The sequence below is a fragment of the Denticeps clupeoides genome, chromosome 8 (assembly GCF_900700375.1).
Source record: "Denticeps clupeoides chromosome 8, fDenClu1.1, whole genome shotgun sequence".
NCBI classification, from domain to species: Eukaryota; Metazoa; Chordata; class Actinopteri; order Clupeiformes; family Denticipitidae; genus Denticeps; species Denticeps clupeoides.
The window spans coordinates 7,001,222-7,027,270 of NC_041714.1; the positions used below are offsets into that span (position 1 = coordinate 7,001,222).

The 26,049-nt window shown below is 44.7% G+C and overlaps 1 protein-coding gene across 7 annotated transcripts in view; it reads left to right on the plus strand.

The window, feature by feature from the left end:
* gbf1 (golgi brefeldin A resistant guanine nucleotide exchange factor 1) overlaps window positions 1–26,049 on the plus strand; it is a 49,778-nt gene that overhangs the window by 1,680 nt on the left and 22,049 nt on the right. For all 7 annotated transcript variants that reach the window (XM_028988137.1, XM_028988139.1, XM_028988140.1 and 4 more), the window contains 3 exons: window positions 35–135; window positions 233–299; window positions 23,250–23,381. In XM_028988137.1, the coding sequence (XP_028843970.1) occupies window positions 43–135; window positions 233–299; window positions 23,250–23,381 (292 nt within the window). In that variant the 5' untranslated portion in view covers window positions 35–42. The remainder of the gene's footprint in view (window positions 1–34; window positions 136–232; window positions 300–23,249; window positions 23,382–26,049) is intronic.

The window sequence follows — 26,049 nt, forward strand, 5'->3', positions numbered from 1 at the left end:
CATTCTTCAAAATCACATTTTCTTTCTCTTTTAGATTTCAATATGGTGGACAAGAACATCTACATTGTTCAAGGGGAGATATCATCTGTCGTTGGAGCCATCAAGAGAAACTCTAGGAGCACCCACACTCCCCTCGTATGTTTTCCATCTTTGAGAAGGTTGTTAGACTCCATATGAAATTTTGAGTTTTTTTTTTTTTTATTTTATTTTGGTAATGTGACTTCTGGGGCAGGATGAAGAACAAGACCCACTGCTCAACAGCTTCAGCCATTTGAAGGAGGTCCTCAACAACATAAAAGGTTAGCCATTTCATGTGATAATGAATCCTATCCTGTAATAAATCATATCTGTCACCGACTCAGATCTAATGAATCACAGTCACTGGCACAGCGCATAGCTGCTGTATCACCTTACCTCTCATGCTGAGCGAGTGAAGCTTACAGAAGCTGGACTGTGAAGCTTTATGGCTCGTGCAAGTGCGCAGTGGTGGAAAATTTATCTTTACCAGCAAAGCTTCTTTGGTGACTCATGTTATTAAAAGAGAGTCAACAACATTCTAAACGGGTTAATAAATTTAGGTTTCACAGTGTAGAAAGCACTGGATAGTGGAGACCATTCTGCAAGATCTATAATTAAGTGTCATTGGACGCTTTATAATTGGATGCTTTCTGTACAAGCACATAATTTATTAATATCCGTATATAATACCGTGAAGAAGCCAAAGATTGACACAACTCCTTATTGTGTAAGGAAACATCCTCTAACGGACCTTGCAGGCGAAAGCGTTCATTAGTGGAGGTGGGTTTTTTTTTTTTGTTTTTTTTTAAGGCAATTTACCCCAGTGCCTCTTTCGTTGACGTGGTTGATTGTACCATTTTAGAAATTCTTTGCTCGTGCTCACTGGGGTTATGGAAAGAATAAAGCCCTATTTAAGCAGCTGTGCTCAATATTTCCACTGAGAAAATGGCTGGCCTTTAACATCGGTCAATATTATCTTTCCCAATGTCTTACTGTTGGGCTTTTCTTTTTATTCAGTTTTATCATTTTGAGGAACCCCATGGAAGCCTGTCAGTGTTTGCTCATCAGTTAACCAAATGCCCGTTAATGAGCAAGAGCGCCAGAGTAAATGTTACGCTCTATTGTGCAAGTGTTCATCTGTACCTGAGAACACAGGGAGACTTCGGCCACACGTTGGATCTGAGAAGTTATAATCCATGGTCCATCATCACAAAATGCTAAAATAATACGAAATAATTGTTGTGAAATTAGAGTTTTGTCCGACTATTGAGTCGGAAATACAGCGAGAGCAACAGATGACTCATGTAATTATTGCATCTCAATAAGTTAAATAACAATAAAGAAAACACAACACTCATATAAGGCTGGAGAACCTGGACCCATGATTGTTTTCCACTGAGAATGAAGAGAGAAGGAAAAAATGAAGGATCTTGTTGACATGTTAGTAGGACCGGATGACCCATAAACAGAATCAGTTCAGCAACAGGCTGCGAGCGGCAGGAACTGTTGTAAAAGGCTGAATGACGAATGACGTCTGACCAGTCACTGGTCTTCAGGGCTCCTGGTTCCCATGAAGTGGTACTAGACATTTTGATTTAAACGCGCCTCACCCCGTACTGCAGTGTCGTACACACCCTACGGCAGAAAGGGGCTGTTGATTCTGACCGAGATCGAGGTGCATTTAACTGCATTGACAGTGTATCGGCGTGTGTTTTTGATGATAAGACGATCCTCGTTGTCTTGTCTTCATTAGATGTGTCGTTCGAAGGCCAGTGTTGTTCCGAGTGTGTATTTCTTCCCTGCTGTGGACACATACAGTAAGTAAGGTGACTGACTGTAGTGTCTCTTCTTGATTCTGTTTGAGCCTTTTCACACATCAGCGTTGTGACCTGGGTGAATATGATGATGAACGACGCCGGTTAGAACCGATTAGAGTGCCACCGGAGACTCAGCACATCGTAATTCTCATCACATGCCCCTCCCACATGGGTACATTCATTTATCCTCTTATTCCTTTCTGCGTCAGAATCCTTCCTGGCGATGTGTGAGCAGTGGAGGTATGAAAACAGGGCCCACTGTGGGTGTGTCTATAAACTGTAATTTGGTAAATCACAAGACCAGAATACCACAGTAGAAAAGCTAGCATTTTCCAGCATAGGCAACAATCCAGCATAGGTTTAGCATCAACAACGTTGTTACAGTTAATAACATTTGTGTGTGGCAATATGATGCATGCTGGGATGCCTGCTAAAAGGGGAAAGGGACCAAAAGAGAAACAGGAGTCCCAGCTCTCTGCTCCCTATTCCTGTCTATTCTCTCTCTCTCTCTCTGTCTCTCCCGCTCCCTTTTTTCCCTCCATCCGTCTCTCGGTCTGTCTGTGTAGGGAATTCTGCGGCCGCTGAGACAGACAGGCGCGGCTGTGTTAGAGGCCGGGGAGGAATCTACCACGCTCTCTCCCACCCCCCTACACCCCTCCTAAACACCAAAGACCTTGTTAGTGCATCAACGCTCTAGAACTGAGGTGTGTGTGTGAGTGTGTGTGTGTCTGTGTGTCTTTCCCTCTATTATTTTACCCTTGCTTCACCGAGGCGGCAGTGGGTTTGAGTGTTTTGGTCCTCTGCTCTTCACCTTTAATGGTCTTCACTGAAGTCACTGCAGGTTTTATTTCCCCACGCAGCACCTGCACTTTTACTCCTCTGTGCAGAGTTTTGGTGCGGAGGTGCCTGGCCGCGTGAAGCCGGGCCTTCCTCCCTCGTGACACACACCGCCCGTGTTCAGCGGCTCCGTTGTGCTCCTCACTCGTGTGATTTTGTGTGTAGGTTGGAGAGTGTGTTTTTTCCCGCTGAGAGTGTTAGTTGTTGTGATGTAATAATTAGTCCTGTGTTTGTTGGGATGGCTTTCTGGAGGGGGGCTTATGCCTCTGTTTCTCAGTTCAGTTATAGTTATATTATTAATATAATATAAACCGGTTATTCCATTTCTATGGCATACATTCCTCGTGCATTTGTTAATTTAGACTCTGTGGGTTTTATCATTCTTATTTATATATTCTTTGTCAGTTTCATCTAATAAAAGTTTCTGATTACCATTGGGATTTTACAGAGACACGCCCTTCAATTGAGAAGTTGAGAATGTTTGTTTGCTATATATTTCATACAGTTGTACCAAGCCTTGTTTTTATTTTATTTCATTACGACCATTATTGACTTTTAAATCTTTCTGTTCCCTTCAGAAGTGAATAGAAGTGGAATAGAGAGAGAGAGAAGACAGAGTGTGTGTGTGTGTGTGTGAGAGAGAGAGAGTGAGTGAGTGAGTTAGACTGGGTGGGCTGCAGTCTTTGCTGTCCCAGCTGTCATCCTAATGAAAGCTGGGTAATTCCATTCACACTGTGTATTCCATCTCTCCCCTTTTACTACAAAAGACGCCGCCGAAGGAAATGTGTCCCACTCCCCAAAGGCTCAGTTAGCTCCCTCCCCCCAACGTGAAGTGAAGGTTCCATTCTTCCTGGCCGCCCCGTGGCCGTGATGGACAGGGCCAAGTGCGCGGCTGCAGCTGCAAGTTCATCGTCGGCAGGCTGAGTCGGGTAAATATAGCAGGGAGTCCTGTCAGCCGCGCAGATAAATTGTTCTGGGAAAGGAAGTGTTGTCTCATTCGCCCGGAAAAAAAAAAAAAAAAAAAAAAAAAAAAAGACGAGTCCTGGAACTGGCCTCTGTGTTTCTGAAACCATGGGTGCTGATTGGCCAAAACAGGGGGGAACCGTGATGGAGCAGTTGCTGCTGTTATTCCCACCGTATCATCTCAGCATGCACGTCCTACCCGCCCAGGCTGGCCTGGGGGCTCCGGGTTCAGGACGGGTCTTGCACACGGGTGGATTTTTCTGCAGCGAACACTTGTTCCTCTGTCCTCGCCGTGTGAAATTGAGTGCTTTCCACATATTTGTGTGTGCAGCTGCCACTTGGAGATGTCCGAGTGGGAGTTTCTCTGGATTAGAGATGAGGAGTCCAGGGAAGCGCTGATGCTGACACATCTGGCTGCCTTTTTTCCCACCAACAGCGAAGCGAAAAATAAAAAAAAAACCTTGAAATCGTTAGGTAGATGGTCGGCAAGGCACCCACCTCAACCCTCCTTTCTTCGTCAGAAGAAAGTCCTTCTCCAGATGTGCTCCATGCACATCTGTAAGCGTGTGTACAGCATTCTCGCACTCTGTGTGAGTGTGTGTGTGCGTGTGTTTGCAGAAGCCGCGGGTGAGTAGACTGTCGATGACAGTTCCTGACCTTGGACATGTGTTTGCTAAGCCTGCGCTGCTCAGGAATTGCAAACAAACATCGTCTGCTCATGATAAATAGGCTGCAGGAGATGCTCGCCGGGATCAGGTGAGAACAGCACTGTGACCACGTGCATCAGAAGTGCTGAAGGTGGTATTAACATCACCGCACATCTGACCAGCAGTGCTGTAAATATATGCAAATTCACGTCATGTTTTCCAGAAGACAATAGGGGGTTACTGGTCAGTCTCACAGTTTTTTTTTGTTTTTTCCCCCCCCCCCCACTCTTGAAAACCCACTAAATACACACATTCTCTGGTGTGAACAGACAGAATCCTCCTCCTGCCCTCTCTGACTTTCTCCGTTTCTGTAGATGAAACATGCAGCAGCTTTTCCGTGCATCCGTCAAACGGAGAAATCTGGCTCAATCCCCCGCTGCATTATTCCAGTCATGTTTATTCTACTGGGGGGGTCAGGAAAAAAAGTCCTGCGGCACCGGTAGGCAGGAGGGACCTCAGAACGTAGCCATTGGTCCAGTGATTGTTCTGAAACCAAACGCCCCCCCCCCCCCCTTCCCCTTACGGTTTTATTATGCAGCAGTCGCCTGCAATATAGTTTTTATTCCCAAATCCTCCACTCCTCCCTCCCCCTTCCGACTGGAAGGTCAGATTTTGTCAGGTCTTCCGACGGACTGGTGCCACTAAATCCTCTCATTTTCATTCACACATATACAGGTTGGGAGATTTGGTGGCTTGGCAGATTCAAAGCCCAGCCCCGGTTTGACTGACAGGCTTCTTTTGTCTCTGCTTCCCCGGTGAATTCACCCCTTTACATTAACGAAATTCACAGGCACACCCCTAATTGAGTGGATATTGCCGGAAGGACTTAGGAATGGCAATGCGTCTCATCACCGGCGTCTCTTTGATCATCCGCGTGCTGACCTTTTTGGTAATTACCGCACCGTCGCCTTGAACGGAGGATCGCTCGCAGATTGTCTTGTAAGGGCAAGGCTGAAAATGAGCCGAGCTCACCCCCCCCCCTCCTCTTTCACCAGCCGTGCCCTTGTGATTGCGTGACATGTTGACTGGGACGGGGACGTAATCCGCGTTAGGACAGCAGTCCTTGCGAGGCGTCGATCGGTGTGGGCTTTAATCTGTGAAAGTGAAGTGATTGTCATTGTGAAACACTGCAGCACAGCACATGGTGACACAACGGAATGTGTCCTCTGCTTTTAACCATCACCCTCGGGGAGCGGTGTGTGGGGACGGTGCTTTGCTCAGTGGCACCTTGGCGGTTCGGGATTCGAATCAGCAACCTTCTGATTACGGGGGGCCGCTTCCTTATCCGGTAGGCCGCCACTGCCCCTGTCAAGTATTGTGTGTGGGCCTTCCTTCACCCAGGCCCTGGGCAGCGACACGCCTGACGTTCCGAGCAGGCGCTGAACCCCTAACACGCTTCCAGTCAGTAGGGCGGGCGGGTTCCCAACACTCGCTCCCTTTCAACTCCTGTTCGGAATCTAATTAACTGAAAGGAACGTCCTCTGAGGAGACACTGTCCACTGGCCCATTTCTTTGGTGCCGGGGGCACAGACAGCCAGTCGACAGCCTTCACCGTGGCCTGATTGGGAGTGACTAGGACGTTTCGAACCTGGCTGTAATAATAGGTCTCTCGCTCTGGTGGCATTGGGTATGTTCTAGACGTCCCATTGGGCTTTTACAGACTCGGGTCAGGGTGTGCCAACTGCCACCCATGGTTGGCACGGATGCGGGCGTTTTGCCGAGCGTGGCAGGGCCCCTGTCCATACGTAGTAAAAACATCTTTCGTTCTTTGTGATTAATGCCCCCCACCCCACCTTCTGTTTCCCTGCGGGAGGGGCTGACATGGCCCGCTCTGCCCGGCACCGCGGCTGTAAATCTGCCCATTTAACAGGCCTCTAACCGGGGACTGACAGGAGCGGCTTAGGCTCTGCCGCGGTGTGTGTGTGTGTGTGAAGGGGAGCTAGGGGCACATGTGCTGCCGCCCCCCCCCACATCTCACCGGCGCTCACTGCGGCCTGAGAGTCTGGGAGAGTCCCACTGCCCACCCATCAATCATGGCCTCGCTTGCCTGTGACCCGTGCGGCGCCGACAGCGGCAGAGGGCACCAGCCCCAAACCTGCTCGCGGAGTGGTTTCCCCTCAGGTCCTCTCCAGAGCACTTGTTCTGCTGACGGAGACTCTCTCTACCCCCTTCATGACGTAAAATCGAGACTCGCTGGGTCACATTTGTCCGTTTTTTTTCTTTACCCTGGTAAACGTGCAAATCAAATCAGGACGCCGTCACGTGAGAATCTGGCCGCCCCAAATAGCCTCTTCCCCTCAGTAGCCTCACCCGATGGATGGATGGATGGATGGATGGATGGATGGATGGATGGATGGATGGATGGGTGGATGGGTGGCGACGCTGGCGCCCGCCCTCCCTGCGTCCCTCTCCCCTGCGCTCCTAATCCCCCCTCAGCACAGCGCATGATTATGAGCAAACACTAGACACTAATTACTTTCTGCCCTCTGCATACAAAACGGCCCCGTGGCGCCGCCGGGGTGGCGCTGCCGGGGTGGAGCGGCGCGAGGACCCTGCAGGCCGGACTGCCGCAGCGTTTTATCGATCGCGCACCCCTGGGGATCTGGCTTTAACGTCCCGCTAAGCGTATTCTTACGAGGTGGTAATTGGCTCCGCGCGGGCGGGTCCAACCGAGTCCTGCTTCCACCGGGGCGTGCTGCGCCACGCTGCCCACGCGCGCAGACGTTACGGAGGGACGCCTCGCCACCGCCTGTCCCAGCCGGGCACCCTCGGCGAAAAGCGGCACGTAGTTGGCATTTTCCCGGATTTGGCGAAAGGAGCTCGTATCGGCAGTTTCTGGAGGTGCCAAGTGTTTTCTTTCGACCTGCAAACGAGGGGCCGTTGCTAAATTTGAGCGGTGCGAGCCGCGGGTATATTTAGGGCGCCACTTGTCATTCAGCCTTTGATGCATGGAAGACATTTAATGTCGTGTCGTATTGTTGGCGCCTCCCGGCCGAATGTTTTCCCCCTTTAATTAGTCATCTCAAACGCCGGTTGCTCTTAGCGCTGCGCATTTGGTATGCCCGTCATTGCAGATTTCTCTCCTGGGCCGCGGGGAACCGGGATCGGATGTGGCTGCTTCTGCCAGCGGCGTATTCACTTGTGTACACTGTGTTACGCACATAAAATCATGAGGTTTATAAAATTTATTTATGTATTTATTATTTTGCAACAAAAAAAAAAAAAGAATCTCCATGCATCTGATATTTGGTTTCAGTGTCACTTTGATAAGAGCTGCACCGTGCGCAACTTTTAAAGAGTCTGCAGTAGCAAGACCATGTGACTTGACTGTTATATGTTACTGTCTCGGTCATTTTGTACATGACTTGGGGATGAAAATGGGGAACCACTTTTTGGGGGTGGATAGATTAAAGATGATTGCAGTGCTATGTGAAATACAGGGCATGGAGAGTGCAGAATTTACAGTAAAACATATTAAAACTATGGCTGCATGATGAACCAGATCGTGCCAAATGACACGGTTCATATTATGACTACGTGGACTGTCATTCTGTCGACGTGTACCAGGCTGGCTCCTCAGTCTCACTTCAGTCTGTTAACCACTCCTACCGTATTCGGGGTTGGGGAAGGCAGGGGAGACTTGCTGCTCCCCTGTAAAACTCATGTGTTTTCATGGCATTTGGTGAGCCAAATAAATAGTATTTATTATTGTAGGGGGTTTATTACTTTTCACACATTACTTTGTTAAAATGTTATTTTTATTTTTGTTTTTTGAAAAATTTGTTCATGTAATTTATTATTTTATTAAACTGTGAGAATAAATCTTTACATCATTGCAAATGCTTTTTAAATTATTGTCCCTTTTATTGTTGGTGGTTAATTATTTCTGACAACCAGAACACAGTTTAAAAAAAAAATAAAATAAAAATTATTATAAATAAATGTCTTCTAGGAGGGGTGACGATACCCCTCTTGTCATTACGTCACTTGCCATGTGCAGAGCATCATCAATCTCATTGGTTTCCTCTGTTTTTCTGCACTCCTAATATCCCTTGGTCCTCTCAGGATCACACCCACTACTGAGCCAGACATGTAAGTAGATTAGTAATGCTTTCATTGTAGAAATGTGGTTGGTGAACTAGTGAATGTGACACGTGGTTATTATGTATTTTTCTACAGAAATCAGTAATGTCCCAACGCATGCATTTTTTTTTTTTTTTTTTTAATGTTGAGAAATCTAGTTTGCTAGTGGCACCTCGTTTTTATATAGAGCTACTCGCTGAAAATGCTCCAAGAATGTGCATTTGCCCGCACAGTATGAGGATGCTCGCAGACTCACAATAAAGCCATTTCTGCTGCCGGTGTTTGGGCTAATCCCTTCAACTGAGGGCCACGAGCTGGTAAGCTGCAGCCGCCGCAGTAAGAGGGGGTTTTCGCCGCTGGGGGATAGATGCGGCAGAAATAAGGGCCTGTATTAGTATGGCCCAGATGCAGTCTTCTTGCTTGTGTGGCCTAAGCCTAGGGTGTCCCACTGCGGATCCCCCAGTGCTGTGATGGACTGGCCTAATAACCCCGGCAATGTGTGTGCGTACACACACACACACACACACACCTGCTTGTTATTTCATGGCCCATAAGGGGTCTGTCACCATGAGGGCCCTTATACACACATCTAATCAAATTGACATCTCCTGCTGAGATGCATGAGTGCGTATAGACAAAGTCCAAAGAAAGATTCTGTCTTATTGACAATTTGACCTGTGCTGTCTCAGTTGGCAGTGAACTATGTCTTGTTTACACTACACGACCATGAAATAAATTCACTTTAAATTAATTCATGTTGAAGTTCTCACTGTGGGAGCCCCAACCTTGAGTGAGGGGAGTGTTGGAAAGCAAAAAAAAAAAATCAAATCTAATTTGAAATGCTGTGTAAATGGTCACGCTTAAATGGCGGTTCAGAATTTTGAGATTTCTATAAATTATTGGACCACATAAAAAGCCCTACCTGAACTTTCAAACAGATTTCTTCTGTACACTCAGTAAGCAATAGTTGTGGTTTGCACAAGGGATGGGCCGGATCCAATCGCATATTCTTTGATTTCACGTATCGGGAATCTGACATAGCCCTGTCTGTCGTATTCCCAATCCTGATCCACTTTCAGACCGAACACACCAAGCACCGTGCTGTGCCCTGAAAGCCCCTTTTTTTTTGTATGACATGCGCATCTGAAGAGCGCTTCTGTTCACGTAGCTGTGTATTTGGTTGAACTTTGACCTCGGCATGTTGCGATGTATTGTCATTGACGCCAGCTCTAAAACCATGATCGAAGCGAGGTCTATTATAGCCGTAGGTGCGCTCCTGGGTCTGTCGTGTCACGGACGTGACGTGATCTGCAGACCGCTGCAAGGATGAAGAACAAACTGCCATCAAGTTGGGCTACTGTTTATATCTGGATTGGATTGGGAAAAATGCTGATTGGGATCTATAATCCCAATAAAACATGATCCATCAATCACATAATTTGCAGCATGTAACTATTATTTAATTGAAAACCTGCTTTGAAGGCTTAATAATACCCAGTTATTTGTAGGTTTGACAAAAATTACATTTTTAATAAGCCAGACAATTTTGATGTCAACTGATATTGATATAATAAATATACTTCAACTTTTAAAAATGTATTGAGACTTCTAGTTTTATTATTTGCCACTGAACTTGCTCAGGTTTATTTATCTTGCATATGAAAATCAACCGATACTTGAGGCCTGTGGGTTCATCACCTGTTAGAACCTAAAGGGACAAAAAGGGGTGGAAGTAGCCTAGCGGGTGACCCACACCTAATACCGTTGAGTCCCTGAGCAAGACACTTAACCCTGAGTGTCCCTGTAACTTTTTGGGTCAGTGGCGACCTAGTGGTTAAGGAAGTGGCCCCGTAATCAGAAGGTTGCAGGTTCAGATCCCGATCCGCCAAGGTGCCACTGAGCAAAGCACCGTCCCCACACACTGCTCCCCGGGCGCCTGTCATGGCTGCTCACTGCTCACCAAGGGTGATGGGTTAAAAGCAGAGGACACATTTTGTTGTATCACCGTGTGCTGTGCTGCAGTGTTTCACAATCACTTCACTTTCAACTACTGATTGTAACTACTGATTTTTAGTTGAGCCTCTTGTCATTTTTGGACAAGACCAATATTCCTGCCACCCCGAGCAGCCCATGTTCATATCCCATGAACTGTATCAGTTGAAGCAGCATTTTTTTTGTCTGTGTGTCAGGAGACACGTCACATCAAATCTTTGTCATGTCCTCTACTTTGTGTGTCACCCGTCAGGCCAGCTGCTCCTGAAACAAACCCCCGCTGTCGCCCTGCTCTACAATTAGCCCGACGCATTACACACAACTCGGCCAATAACTTTCAAGTGGATGTCTGGGATTGGAGGGGAATAAAAGGCCGAGTCTATTTTCAAAGGGCAGCTGAGCACGAAGGCATGGCTGAGCGGCGGAGCTGCTGCTGCGGCGGCGGCGGCTGGGAACCGTCTTGGCGCTGGCAGAGACAGGCAGTTGAAAAACCCATGGCTTGGTGGGGCATGAATTAGTGCGGCAGAGAGGCGACATGCGAGGGTGGGGGGAGGAGGGGGGCTAGGTTTGTCATCCAGAACCTGTTGACTGGAGGGGGGGGGGGGGGGGGGGGTCTTAAATAGACTCGGGGATCATCGCTGGCCGATTTCGAGTTTTGCCAAAAGCCAGCATGCTGACAGGGTGGGGGCCTGGTCGGGGGGGGGCGGGCTGGGGAGGCACGCAGCTGAGGGCGGGGGGGGCGCACTAACAACCGGGGACAACAAGGAGGTGATGAGAGCTCTGAAGGCAAAATAGACCTGCGGATATTCAGCTGGCAGCGTTGCACATATGCCCCTATACAGCATAGAGTGCATCTACGAAGTACATTTGTTTAAAAAATGGCATCAGTCACGGCAGCTATCAAAATAGTGATTGCCCTTTATGATGTCATTAATCTCAGCTACAAAGTTGCCCGACAAGATCAGTTGGCGAAAAATACTTAATAGGCCAGCATTTACAGCCAGCTTTAATGGGGTGCAGCTAAACGGTAGTCGCTACATCAGTATCCAGCCCTATGAACAAGGGTTTGGTTTTAAGTACAAACACGAAGCACTTGACACCAACTAACCTCCACTGGGTTTATTTTTCTGAACATGCACCATGTGTTTTGTTCCAAAGAAGGGGAAACATGTTCATCCTTGTCATAAAGTAGTCATAATTTGGACAAAACAAAACCAAAAAAACAGCACATTTGTTGTACTTCTGTTATTTAAATGTTTGATGTTTGGGGTGTGGCTTTCTGCCATAAAAATGTTAAGATTATCTATATCGATGTGCTTCTGGCGGCTTAGAGCTGAGGATAGGCTCGCTTTTGATGCTGTGTATGTGTGTGTGTCTGTGTGTGTGTGTGTGAAAGAGAGAGCAAGAGACACACACACCACACACACACACACACACACACACACACACACACACACACACACTGTACTGAACTGCGGCCTTACAGTGGAGTCAAGTGTAGGTCACCCTAATCCTGAGCTCAAGGCACAGAATCCTCACAACTCAACGACTGAGATGCATAGACCTGCACTTAATATAGCAAGTTAAGCAGTCTCCCCATAACCCATACACACACACACACACACACACACACACACACACACACGTGTCTCAAGGAAAACAAACACATATAGGAGAGAGCCATGCAGGCGCTCTGAGTAAGTGGTGATTGATGAATGGACTGGATGTGGAAGGTTGGAGGAGGAGGATGAGTTTCAGAGCCTGAAGTGAAAACCATCACTACTTGGCACAGATTGGAAATCAGAACCGCAGTGTGATAAAATATCTATAAATACTGTGAATATAAATACAGTATGTACATATATGTATGTAATCGAATGGGGGGAGAGAGAGAGAGAGAGAGAGAAGCAGGACCAAAGCCTTTCATGCTCTCCCAGAGTAGTTTATTGGTGAGGATGAAAATTAATGTAGCTTCTACGTTTTTATATTCAGATATAAATCTTAAAATGAATATTGACTTATTGTAATGGTGACTGATTCTGTTCTGCGAAAGGACTATTTCTCATGTGTGCTGCACATATACAACACCCCCCCCCCCCCCCCCCCCCCCCCCCCCCCCCCCCCCAAGTTATGCCTTTGTCTTTCAGTCACATTCTCTTGCTTGCTTGGGCTCATATATGTGTGCGTGCACACACACACACACACACACTAACAGAGTTCTCAGCTACTTTGTTAAGCTTGGTCTCTCACCGGTCGCTATGCTTTTATCTGTTCTCGCTCACGCTTCCACACACACACACACACACACACACACAGTCGCGCTCGTACGCAGGGTCAATTTTTTTTTCTTTAAAGGTTACAAAAGCGCGCCGGCCCGATTGTTTTGCTGTTTATGAGAGGTGACGGGGCCAGCGGCGCAAGTGTGTGAGCGGCGGCCGCGTGTTGCTACAGCTAAACACACAGGCCTGACAGCGCCATAATAGATTCCAGGAAGTTCAGTCGAAAATAAAAACAAAGCAACATTTCTAGCTGATTGGTTTTCAAAGGCCGCTTTTCCTTGCTGAATGGGAAAAATGTGGAGTTCAGCATTCCACCACACTGATGGCAGTCGGATCACATCGGCGCAGCCTTGCGTGTGCAGGGCCAGCGGGACGACACAGAGTCGCAACTGGCTGCAAAAAAGAGGTTTTTTGGAAAGGGCTCATCAGGCAAGGGTGGGGGGGTCTTGGCCTTTATTTTTTTTTTTTAATTTTTTTTTTATTATTTTCCACCGTGAAGCAGCATCCTTTTTAAATGTTTCCGTCCAGCGCAGTGTAATGAGAGCCAATCACACAGATTGACGAGATCGTGGCAGATATCCGAGCCGCTCTGCGTCCGAACGTCCGGCCCGCCGAACGCTCCGTTAAACGCTTTCGCCTGATCCTCTCTAAGCCCGTAATGTAAGCAGGCCTGCTTTAAAACTTCTGTATGAAATCTGTTGGCCGGCTGCGAAGAAGTAATGTAATAAACCGCGATCACCCAAATCGCTCTGATGGAGGGGAGAAATATAGGCCCTTACAAAAGTATGGATGTCCTATTTACTTGTTGAAACATTTTCTCATGTATAATGTTTTTTTTTTTTTTTTGCTAACTTTAGTGATCAATGAACTACAACTTGTATATCAAATAACTTGTATATCAAATATAAAAACTGTTTTCCTATGTAAGACATGTCAACTGGTTTAAACGTTACTAAAAACAAGACATTTATTCGTTATAAACAGTGAGAAGTACATTTTTATACCTTAAGGTTTTTTTCTTCTGCTGAGACTTTTTAGAATTTTTTTTTTTTTTTTGATTTTGCTTTCCATATCATAGTTTAAAATGAGTCTATTTTGCAAAGAAAGATGATCTTTTGAAAAATGGTTCGATCTGATTGATGCTTATTTGAAATAACGTTTAGTTGATCAGGAATGGCGGCCCCGTATCTAGTTTTCTTTTAATTACATGCCTTTCTAAAGACCTCAAAAACTAGCTCAGCAGTTCCCTTCATTCTCCTGTTTACAAACAGCAATGGGGCCGTCGGACAGAAGTTTGTCATGGATTCATAAAGATAATGTGTTCCCTGGAGCGGCGCCCGCGGACTCAGCTGTCCCCTGTTACCACACAGTGCGGCCGAGGCGGTGGGCCGCCCGCCGCTGCACGCTTTCACCGTGACGCCAGACGCTCTCTTTCACTGGGCCCCCCCCACCGCCCGGTCTCTCAGTCCCGCTTTTTGGCCTTCCTCAACCCTCATCTGCTCACACAATGAGCTGAGTGCGGTTCTCAAAAAAAACCCTGAGTCCAGCGTCCGTTGCGTCATCTGTGTTTTTGAAGGATTCCCGGTTCCTTCTCATGCGGCTCCCAACATCAGACGCTGAGCCCGCCGGGAGTCGTTTATGGCAGTTGTCGCCTTGGCCTGCTAAGCCACAGCAGACATCGCCCGCCCTCTCCCTCTCAGAGAGAGAGCGTAGCGTGTCAGTTTGCCCTTGGGATGTAAACCCGATAGGCATTAATGTTTGTCCAGCAGTGCAGCCGGCCTCGGTGCCATCACGTCACCATGCAGAAATGTCACCCCCGACTACGCACTATTGTCCATAGTCACTAGACGTTACCATGGTGAGGGGGTGGATGTGGAAGTTCTCTTAATTTTTTACATAATTTGGTGCTCCGGTAGGTTTTCCTCTCTACTTTTAGGTTTTCGTCTACTTTTGCAAATTGGTATGAGCACACTAGTTCTTAATCCCAAAGTTTTAGAATGATTGATTCTTTACATTAATTACTGGATTAGCTGAATATGAAACATGTTCTAGCTGCTCTGTGCAGCTCCATGGTCCATTCATCCAGTTCAGATGAATCAGTGCTGCCACCTGTCTGATAGAAAAGCCGACATTCACAGTATGAGATGCTGTGAGAGAATGTCTGGTCATTGTGTGTGTGTGTGTGTGAGAAGTGAAACGGTTCAGATTAATATTAATCCTGTTTAATGCGAGGGCTCGTGATTTAGTTGACTTCAGGTTGATCCAGCCACCTCACTGCAGTGCTCTATAAAACACACACACTTAGGATTTACCTATGGCGTGGGACCATGCTTAAATGCTGCATCCGTAAACATACCATGCCGCCAGGCAGCTCCGCTGGACTTCCTTCTTAGGGAACAAAAACCTAAAATGAGAAGACGCACAACAAGCTTGCCTTGGACAAATAACACCAATACTTCTGATTTTAAAGAGACTATTCCTTCAGGGACTAATTACTACTCTCCTCGTAAGACCACCGTCTAAAGCCAGAAATCATTCTGTGGTGTTGGACAAACCCGGACACAATATTCCAAGGTAGTTACAACAAGGGAATTATTGAATCTTAGCAATTTCTCCCTTGAATTTCACCCATGACCATGTTCTTCTCATGAATTATTTTACATTGCTTTACCTTAGATGTTTAAATGTGCTAGATTTGAGTCTTTAATCTAACGCAATTTTTTTTTTTAGTGATTGGGGAATTTAACCAATTCATTGTAAATCTTAGTGTAAATGGCATTGTAAATTAGTAGTGGCCTAAAATTGAAACCTGATGAACCCCCACAATAACCCCTGATGAAATGTGATTGTTTCCAGACTGACTTCTGTCAACTCAAAGCTTAATCCGCATTGTTTTTTGTGCCACAAAAAGCCTTGGAGCAAACCCAGCACTGAACTACTGGAAGTCTAAGTGAATGACATTATATGCCTTATTTTGGTCAGTATGCCTTCCTCTAAAAGGTCAGTTTGTCAGCTTTCTGTCTGTAAATTCTGATTCTGGCTAGGGCAGTAGCATTGATTTTCATCTGCAGAGATTGTAGTATTGTCAATATAGACTACATTCTATCAATCTACATTTTTTTTTTCCTCTCAGCCAAAAAAAAGTGAACTATGGCACTGATGTACAGTTCTCACTTCTTCATACAGTTTCATTCAGAGTGTAGTGGGAAGACATGGCTGAAAGTTAAAACAAAGCGGATTAGTTGGTCCCTAAAAAAATGCTTCATAGCTGATATGGAGCTGGTTTTTCGCAAACAATAAGGAACAGTCATTATTTGCAAAATGTGCAGAGAAAAGGTTTGTGCATTGTATGGCCTTTTCAATGACCTTTTCAACCACTTAAAAGAGTTAAGATGCTAAACGATATGCTGGGAGTATAGAAGCTAGGGGAACAGGCACACCACAGGCAACAGAGACAACAGGGTACCAAACCGAAACAAACCACACTGACTCAGGCTTCTGAGATAGGCGCTCCATGTCAGAGGATAAGCAAGCGATGGAAAGAGAGCACAGAAGCCCCGGATCTGCTATACGAGCTGACCAGCTGCAAAAACCTCTCCAGCACTGCCAGTCTACATCTGTACTCTGAATGCCTTTCTCCAACCAGTGATCTGTGGTCCAGCCGCACTTTAGACCCTTTAGTGGAGTTTTCTTACCATTTAATTAAAAAAAAGATTTCTTTTGTGCTGGATTAACATAGACTATTCAACCTTAAATAAAGATGTCAAAATTGTGCAAACTGATTAAAATCTGTTTAGAAATGTTCCTTGGCCCAAATGCTGTTTTGCTCCTAGACTACATATATTTTTGCTACAGGAAAATAGTTTGGTTGTACTATTCAGTAACTTGCAAAATAGTTAAAAAGTGATAATTGTGATATAACTGTAAGAAAAAAAGAGAATTTATTTTTGCCATATCGCCCACCCCTAGTTGGCATGTAGCAGCCCGCAGAGCTGACAGAAACTCCTCTCTGTTCTCGGACTGATTGCCAACATGTATGTAGAAGTGCACCGATAGATCCAGATACGTGTGTGTGTGTAGATTGTGTAGACTCTGTATTGTGTGTGTGTGTGGTGTGTGTGTGTGTGTGTGTGTGTGTGTGTGTGTGTGTGTGTGTATGCGTCTGTATTGGCACAGCAGGAGGACTGACCGATTCTCACTGAACCCCAGGGATTTGCGCAGACTGACAAAATATAGCAGGTGAAACAAATAAGGACCCCCGCCCCCTTTCCTCTCTCCCCCTTTCCCTCATTTTCCCTCGTGCCTCCATTCCTCCACACCCCCCCACCCCCAGTGTTCTGCTCTCTCTCCGCCCCCAGTTTTTTCCATGCACTTGTGGAGCGTTGTAGTCATCGGTCGGGGTGTGAAATTTGGTCCGAGCCAGAGCATGTGTGCCCATTTATCCTGTGCTAATCGCTTAACCCCTTATGCTGCAACCGAGCCGCCAACATCAGCACACCCGAACCACACCCGAACTCTGCCCGTTGCCTCCAGCATCACTCCAGTTCACTCGGCCTCACCCCGCTCAGAGCTCGCTCCTCTCTCAACGTGTTCTGGGTTCTGAAGGGGACGTAGAGGAGAGGTCCGGCTGCTCTGGTACGGAAAGTGTCTCTTCCTGCCGCTGTTTGTTTTGCCTCTAAATAGAGGCGCTAATGCGGGAACGGCTCGTGTGAAGGGCGAAGCATGTCAAAATTTGGAAGTATAATTTTTTTTTTTGTTTCATAAAAGAAACGATTGGCCCACTGTCCTCTATTTGGTGTCCAATACACTGGCCACTGGAGCAGGCATGAAATTACATTTTGATTTGGAAAGATGAACTTTGTTCACTTGGCAAGTACTAGTAGTAGATTTATAGAGAACATTTTTTATTTATTTATTTATTTATTTATTTTTTAAAGCAGATTAGTTTCATAGTATCTGACCAGATTCCAGTGAAGTGTGTGGTGACACAAGGAATTATCTTCACACAAAAAAACGTGCAGTATGTGGGGAGAGTGAGATTGTTAGACATTTGGATTGGATTTATGTACCAGGAGCTTCCTGTTGTCATGGTCTGATTTTAACAGGAAGCCCGGACATCACACTGCATAATGCACTGTGCAGGGAGCATCAAAACACACACACACACACACACACACACACACACACACACACACACACACACACACACACACACACACACACACACACACCCAGCAGCAGTATGTTTACCATTTTTCAAACAATTTATAATACTGCCTGATAGGACATCCATTTTAAGCTGATTGACCGTAAGGAGTTCTGAGCGAAGGAGAGAGAGAGAATGTGTGTGTGTGTGTGTGTGTGTGTGTGTGTCTGGAGACTATCCATCATGCCAGGCCTCTGACTGTGGAACACATTAAGTGTGCTGTGGTCATATGGGAATAATGCAGCTTCTGTGTAAAGTATGTAGAAAGTTTAACACACGAAATGGTGGAGAGTAACAGGTGCGAGCCGCTCCCACCAGAGCAGGGATCACTAATGAAGTCATGTTTTATTATTATATCCTGCAATTATTCATTATTCTGTGTCTGTGTGTTCAGTAAATGTGCGCCAATTGTGTTTTACATAATTATAGCAATCTTTAATATGATTTTATTCTTATGGTTATTTTTAACAATAAGCAGTTTGGATTCAGTAAGACCTCATTAGATAAGAGCTGACATAGCAAAACGTTTAATTTCATATTTATAATTTTATTTTATTTAATTTTTTTTATACATTACTATACAATTATTATACATATAAACCCACACACTTTTTTTAAATATATGATACCTGGCTTGTGGATTATAATCATGGTGGGGTAATATTACTTGTGGTTTTTCAAGTGTAAAAATGAATACGTTGTGCGGAGCAGTTTCCTGCTGTAAAATCACCTCTTCCGTAACCGCATACATATCACTATTAATAATAATATTCTTTTTATTGATTATTTGACAGTTCATGAAAAAAGAATACAAGTGTAAGTGTTTGTAGCTTGTTTGTAGTGTCTGAGTGTTGAAAGAATGGGGGGAAGCCCGAGTCGCCGTCCAGTGGCGGTCCACCCGGCAGTTTGAACAGAGCCCCAGGGGTGAAAGGTCGTCTCGGCCTGCTGTTAGTTTGTTTGCGCTGCAGCTCAGCCCGTTTTTAATATCATAAACAAAGCCTGGAGTGAAGGAATGAGGGGCTTTTACTGGAGGGGGGGGGGGGGGGTGTCTTCTGTAGACATACGGACCTGCAGCGGGTTTTCAGATATCCATAATTCCATATTTTAGTGGTTCGCTCCTGCTGAACTCAATTCTGTCGATCTGTGTTTGTTGTTTTTCCCTCCGTAGGAAACGGTTTGCTCCCCGTCATGTGACCTGTGCTGCTGGGCTGTTCTCTACAACTGCTCTGTATATAAATGCAAACTATATTTGATCCCCCAGCAGGAAAACACGACCACGGTGAGAAGGAGCAGGAAAACAAGTTGCAGACGGTTACTTCACAAGCCCGGCCAAAAGTTTTAATTTCTCCGGGGCTTTTCAAATTGCCTCTTTAGGCAGTGCCGAGCATTGTTGAAGGAGCTTCCGCAGGCGGTGCAGCATGGCGCGGCGCGGCAGGGTGGGGTGGTCCAAATGACCACACAGACCCCCGCTCGCTTCCTCCAACCTTACATCCTAATTGCCGTCTTCGACAAGTGCCAATTTCCTTCATGGACAGGAGAAGTGGGGGAAGGAGGGGGAGGGGGGGGGTTAAGTTGACATACGTCAAACCTCCCGAAAGATGGATAAATCTGTTGTATAGGTCTTTTTTTTTTTTTTTTTTTACCTCATTTTTTTTCAAGATGGATATTCTCTGAGGATTTCATTTAGCTTGGCTGGCCTTGTTAGTGCTGACCACACATACACTTGCTCATGTAATTCCAGCGGCCAAGTTCAGATCAATAATCATCAGTGTTTGGTTTTTGGTCAAGGAGTCGGTCGTTACAGAAACTTCAGACTTTTTGTGGTGTGAAGATCACAGCTTAAATACCGCAGCCAAATGTGTGCCATTTGCATAGGGTGAGAGGGAGTGGATCAGTTCTGGATTGATTCTGATGATGTGAATGTGATGTTTTCAGGGTGAATTATGGGAAAGCTTTTTTAAACAGTATATAAGGTAGTATTTAATTCCCCAGATTTATATGATTGATGTCTTCATCTGGTACACTGTTGTGCGTACTTGCTCCAGTTTTGACTTTAACTGTGCTTTTGTCCATCTTTTTTTTTTTTGTTCGTTTGAGTTCTGTTCATGAAATAAATGACCAGGGCCTCCTGCCTTGAGTCCTGTGTTTACTCCTGTACTAATGGTTCATGAGGAGAGCTGGTGACTCAAGATGTTTCTAGGCCTCACCACAACCTCAGTACAAGATGTTCATAGTGTCAAGTTACATAATTCATTGTGAGCTCATAGTAGGAATGCAAATAATTCTCAATATAGCAGACTGACTATACTGACTAGTTAGATACGTAGAGCATTAATCAAAAACGTAGAGCATTAATTCTTTCAATGATTTCTCTTAATTATTCACAGAATATTTCTTCATAAGTAATGGTCGCCCTTGCAATTTAAAGGTATTTTGGTAGGTTAAGTGTACCCTGTTTGTCACTTTCTCTCTCGCACACAAACTGATCTTTTAAGAGACGTTACATTAAATCAGCATTTTAGCAATGGAGCCGGCAGTCTTAAAATGTTTTGGAGGAGGCCTGCAGCAACAGAATGTGTGCAATGTGTGCTGTAACAAATCACATGCACACACACGCTTATTCTTTCTGTGTCTCAAATAAGCATGTACTGATTGCATGTTCTCACACACACAAGAAATTTGTTGAAAAATGGCCTTAAATGCACAAAATGTTTGAATGTCATTGAAGCGCCATGACTACTGGAACAACATATTAGGCAGAGAGGATGGATTTGCTGATAAACTAATGGAAACAGCATTTATTTTTTCCCCAAATGGGGACAATTCATTCTTTAAGGTGAGTGGATTTTTTCCTAAAGCACCATGTGTCATAGTTTGAAGGACATTTGGGTGCACATTGAAAACAACCACACAGAGACCCACAAGATGAGAGTCTATTCGAATCAAATCGCAAACTTTAAATCACATGGTTTAACAGACATGCAATAAAATTGTCCTTGTATTGAACAATGAGAAATAACTGGACATTACTGCTCCTGTTATGTAGTTATTCATCATTGTTCATAGTGCAATACAAGGAAATTTTTATTGTGTGTCGTATGTTGTGTCTATTGTAACAAGTGATATACGTGAGCTGCTCCACTGTGCCTTCTAAATTGTCCCTCGGGACAAATAAAGTTCTTTGGAATTGAAATTAAGAACCATGAATTATGAACACCCCAGCAGCACAGGTCACATGACGGGGAGCAAACTGTTTCCTACGGAGGGAAAAACAACAAACACAGATCGACAGAATTGAGTTCAGCAGGAGGGAACCACTAAATTTAAATGTCGTTTTTTTTCCCCACATTTGCGAATGATTAATGCCTACATTCAAAATGTATGTTTTGCCTAAAGTGGAAAAAGCATGAAATCAGTTCAATGTCTTGGACAGTCCACAACAGAAGATCTGCTTCCTGTATTTACTCTTGTTGTTCCTGTGGCAATACATCTGACCAATCAGCAGAGAGACATTTTTTGTGTGATTTTTTTTTTATTTTGCGTCATTTTGATTCACTTCGATTTGTCCCTGTCTGAAAGAGAACCAAACCAAGAGGAAAACTCAGTGATTTGGACCAAAGCAAATGAACTAGAGTGTGAAAGTGCCCTCAGTCGGTCTGTCCAAGTGACTTTTTGTCCGTTTCTGCACCCTCGTGACGTGGTAATACTGTGGGATCAGGGTAAATGAGTGAGAAGGCGGCCCCTCTCGCGACTCAATGTCAGTAGGAGGTCACTGTGGTTAGTGGGGGATCGTCCAGCTCTATTCTCATTACCACTGATATACCTTCTCAGCCTGAGAGACATCTCCTATCTTAACCTTTATTTCATAGAGGGACGGGGAGAGAACCGATAGAAGCAGAATGGATCAATGCAGCACGATTGAGTGTGTTTGTGTGTGTGAGAGATAAAGTCTTTATTAGCCGCTATTGACAGATTCATTTGAGCACTCTCCACTCTTCAGTCCATAACCCTCCATTCCTCCTCTCCTCGTTCACTCAGCCTTCTAGGACTTTCTCTGTAGCACGATGAGATTGAGCTAGCTCTTTATTTCATTTTTGAACCTCTCCTCGACCTCTGGCCGTTCCCTCATGCTACTGAAATAGCGAACAAGCCCAAATCCTGTGTGGTGACCCCAGTGCCTTCTCAGGGTAACAAAGAAAACAGAACTCTCAGGCGAAGGGGCCGTGAGTTCAGTTTAATGCACTCTGGCGTCTGATGAAGGAGAGCATAGAGATTTTTTTTTTTTTTTTTTTTAAATTATCTGAGATTTCATTTCCAAACACACTGCCGAGCCGCAGAGACTTTTCTGAGGCCCATTGAAGTCTTTGAAGTTATGCGCGTGTGTGTCTTTCAATCTCTCTCTTGTGTGTGCGTGTGTGTGTGTGTGTGTTCTCAGGCTTCCCATATGCCAGTGGTAGTGGTGTTTGGTTGAGACCTGACTCACACAAATGTTTTGAATTGTGTATGTTTGTCTTTTTACGTCCTCCCTTTGTATTGAGGCATAGCCCCACCACACCCCCACCCTGTCCTACCAAATCCATCCTACAGACAGGCCTTCATCTGGGTGATGAATTGAAGCATTGCGATGCAGATATGGCCAATTCTGCAGTGCAGATCATAATCGATAATATCATAATGATGTTTGAGGATTTAAAAATTCTCATAAATTTGGCATACAAGTTCTCAGTAAAAAGTACTACTGGTGGTCACTGGCTGCCTGATCTGAGTACAGCGGCACCTTGTAAGACCTTGTTCGTTCGAAATGAATGCCATCTGAACACCACACACCTATTTTACTGCGCTACATAGTTTAGTTCGATTGCCGTTTGCTTTTCGCTGTTAAACGCTTGTCAGGATTTTGGCAGAAATGTACGGCAAGAAAAGGTTGACTCCATCAGAACACGTAGCTGACTGAACACTGGTGCTGAACACCCGTGTGGACTCTTTGATTTGCTCCAATGAGCAGAAAAACAGTCTCATTCATACAACACTTACCTGATGCCACGAATGGCAGAAAAACGGCTGGTTCACATGTACATGTAAACAAGACTCTCATCTCACTGACTTATTTGACGTAAGCGTAATGTGGATAATCATAATGGAATCACGAACCCAGTGAAGGTTCACATTTCCAGCGATGAGAAATTCACTGAATCGCTCTCTCTCTCTTTCTTCGTTTGTGTGTTAGTCCAGACTCTGTGCTCTGCCGATAATTCATTACCCTGTTCATCAGACAGGATCATTCATACCTGCAGTGTTTGAGGATGACTATGACCTTTGCCTTAATCTGTCTGTCTCTCGTTCTCAGCTCTGTCAGATGTGGAGCCCAATGTGTTTCTTCGGCCTTTCCTGGAGGTGGTTCGCTCTGAAGACACCACAGGACCGATCACAGGCCTCGCCCTCACCTCTGTCAACAAGTTCCTGTCCTATGGCCTCATAGGTAAACCAGCATTGCTACACACACACTTTCGTTGTCTCAATACTTAATTGATATAAAAATAAATAATGTATAAGCATTCAGTTACAGTAGAATAAGAGTATATGTTTATATATATTATTTTTAAATGCACAATAGTTCTTTTGTTTTGCAAACTGGAAAATCAATTGGCAACTTGTACACTGCCACAAAAAATTTAGGTGTATTGCATTTATGCCAATGAAATAACGTGTGAGGTTATGTAATAGACAAAGAAAATAGCAATCAATCAAAATATTTAACATTCGAGTCTCTCAAAAAATATTATCTTGACTAAAAAATACTATCTATTATTGCACTGTTCCATTTTGCACAGTGGTATCTAGTGCTGTCTAATGCTGAACAATAAAAAACACAATTTATTTGACAAATATTGCAATTTAATTTATAATTGTTATAATACTATATTATGTGTATTAAAAACTGTAGCATAACCATACATTGAAATATGAACTGCGCTGTACGTAGCCTACTATGAGTTGAGAGCAATTTATGTGTCCATGGGACACTTCTGATTGTGGTGAGCATGACTGTATCATCAGGGACATTGGCGCAATGTGATTGGTGGCCTTGCGCGCTCACCGTTGTGATTTTTTTATTTTTTTTTTATTTGTTGAAATTTTTGCACAGCAAATCAAAGCCTTGAAGCAGACATACACACACAAAATTATGGATGTAGGAAAGTCTGATCTTATCAGTCTCGGAGTGTCCAGAGACCTACAACACCACATTACCAGGAGATTATAAAACAGCGCCTACAGCAATGCCTGTTGAGCTCAATCACTGATTTTTGAGAGCAAACACAAACCTCACAGCGAGCGCAACGGACGTTGTTTTAAAGTCGGAACTTTGTTTACTGTGCTGCACGCCCTCTCGGACAGACAGAGTGATTTCTGCCCAGTCGCCTGCATTCGGCATTCGCCCAGTCTCGCTCTCCCCATCCCAGTATCGCTGCAGCTGCCTCTATTTTACCTGCCCTGGGGGTCACAGTCTTTGCTACAGTCTTTCGCTCACTGCCTGTCTCCCACAGCAGTCCTGACATTAACCGCCGTTGCGGTTTGAAAAGTTGCATTTATTCAAATCGCAGTTTAATTTTCATTTCAATATATTGTTCACCCTAGCGATGTCTGTTGTCTTTGTTGACTACATTTTGTTTGCTGTAAATGTTATTCTTGCACTGCATGTGTCCCATGTTTGCACTTTTATGTAGCCCGGCACATGCATTTTGTCAGTACGTACCTTCGTTTAAATGTAGCACCAGGTTCCGGAGAAGCGTTGTTTCGTTTCACTGTGTACTGTCTAACGTGTGTAGCTGAAATGACAATAAAGCTAAATCACTTTTTTTTTTTTTTTTTTTTTTTACATTACAACAAATCAGGCCTTTTTGTTTAATTGACTTTCATGTTTCACTAGTTCAGACTCAGTCTCTCTCTCTCTCTCTCTCTCTCTCTCACACACACACACACACACACACACACTCACACACCATGCTGACAATACAGTTATGTGATGCTTGAAAGAAACAGCATTGTTCAGATGTTAATAGTTCAGAATTGTTCTTTCTACTTCGTATTCAGATGAACCAGCTGTGAGCTGCTGCTCTCTTATTAGAACTGTTACTCTTGAGGGCGAAGTAGTCACTGATGTGGTGATCTGTGTGTTTCAGTATTTCTGCTTCAGGGTCTTTTAAGGCTTTTGTTTTTCTTCTATCCTCCTGCTGAATATATTCCTGGTTGTGCGAGAGAGCAACAGACACGTGTGTGTGTGTGTGTGTGTGTGTGTGTGTGTGTGTGTGTGTGTGTGTGTGTGTGTGTGTGTGTTACCTTTTGTGAGATAAAAATGAATGCACACGCAGCAGCAGTGTAGATCACACACCTCACAAATCACTCCTGGGTTCCAGGAGGCCTGCTGTCACTCTAAATCCATCTCCTGCTTCCTTAATCCACCAGACACACACACACACACACACACACACACACACACACACACACACACACACACAGCATCTCATCAGCACGTTTCACGGCGACTGGTTTCCATGACAACCACCCTGCAAGCACTTCTAACAATGGAGAATGATGCATAATTTGAAAATTACCTTTTCATATACACACTGTGAAACTGCACAAAACTGTGTGTGTATGCTGTGTAGCGTCATCTAGGTTTTGCTTGTCTTTGCACTGCGATGGTCTGTTTTAATTCTTAATTCATTTTATGGAGTATTGGGATTTTAAAACGCACGCATCTGTTCTAAAGATTCTTTTTATTGGAGCAGAACACAATCATGTGCAAAGTGGAACCAAAAAAGGCTAATCTAACGCCATCTACTGGCCAAGTGGTTAATAGTGGTTAATTTTCTTCTCATTGTTATTTTTCTACTAACCCCCCCCAACATACACCCACACATACAGTTGTGCTAAGGTTATGACCATTGTGAAGCTAACTTGAGCATCAGTAAGCACTTGCGTGACTTGACAGTGAAGTTGGGCAAAAGGCTTGAAATCTACCATTATACATGTCTAAATGAGACCAGGACAAATCAGCTGTTGGTGCTCTTAGACCAAGTCTATATTAAAGATATACTATCTCTGACATTTAAATCCCAAGTTGATCTTTATTTTCCTGTTTTATG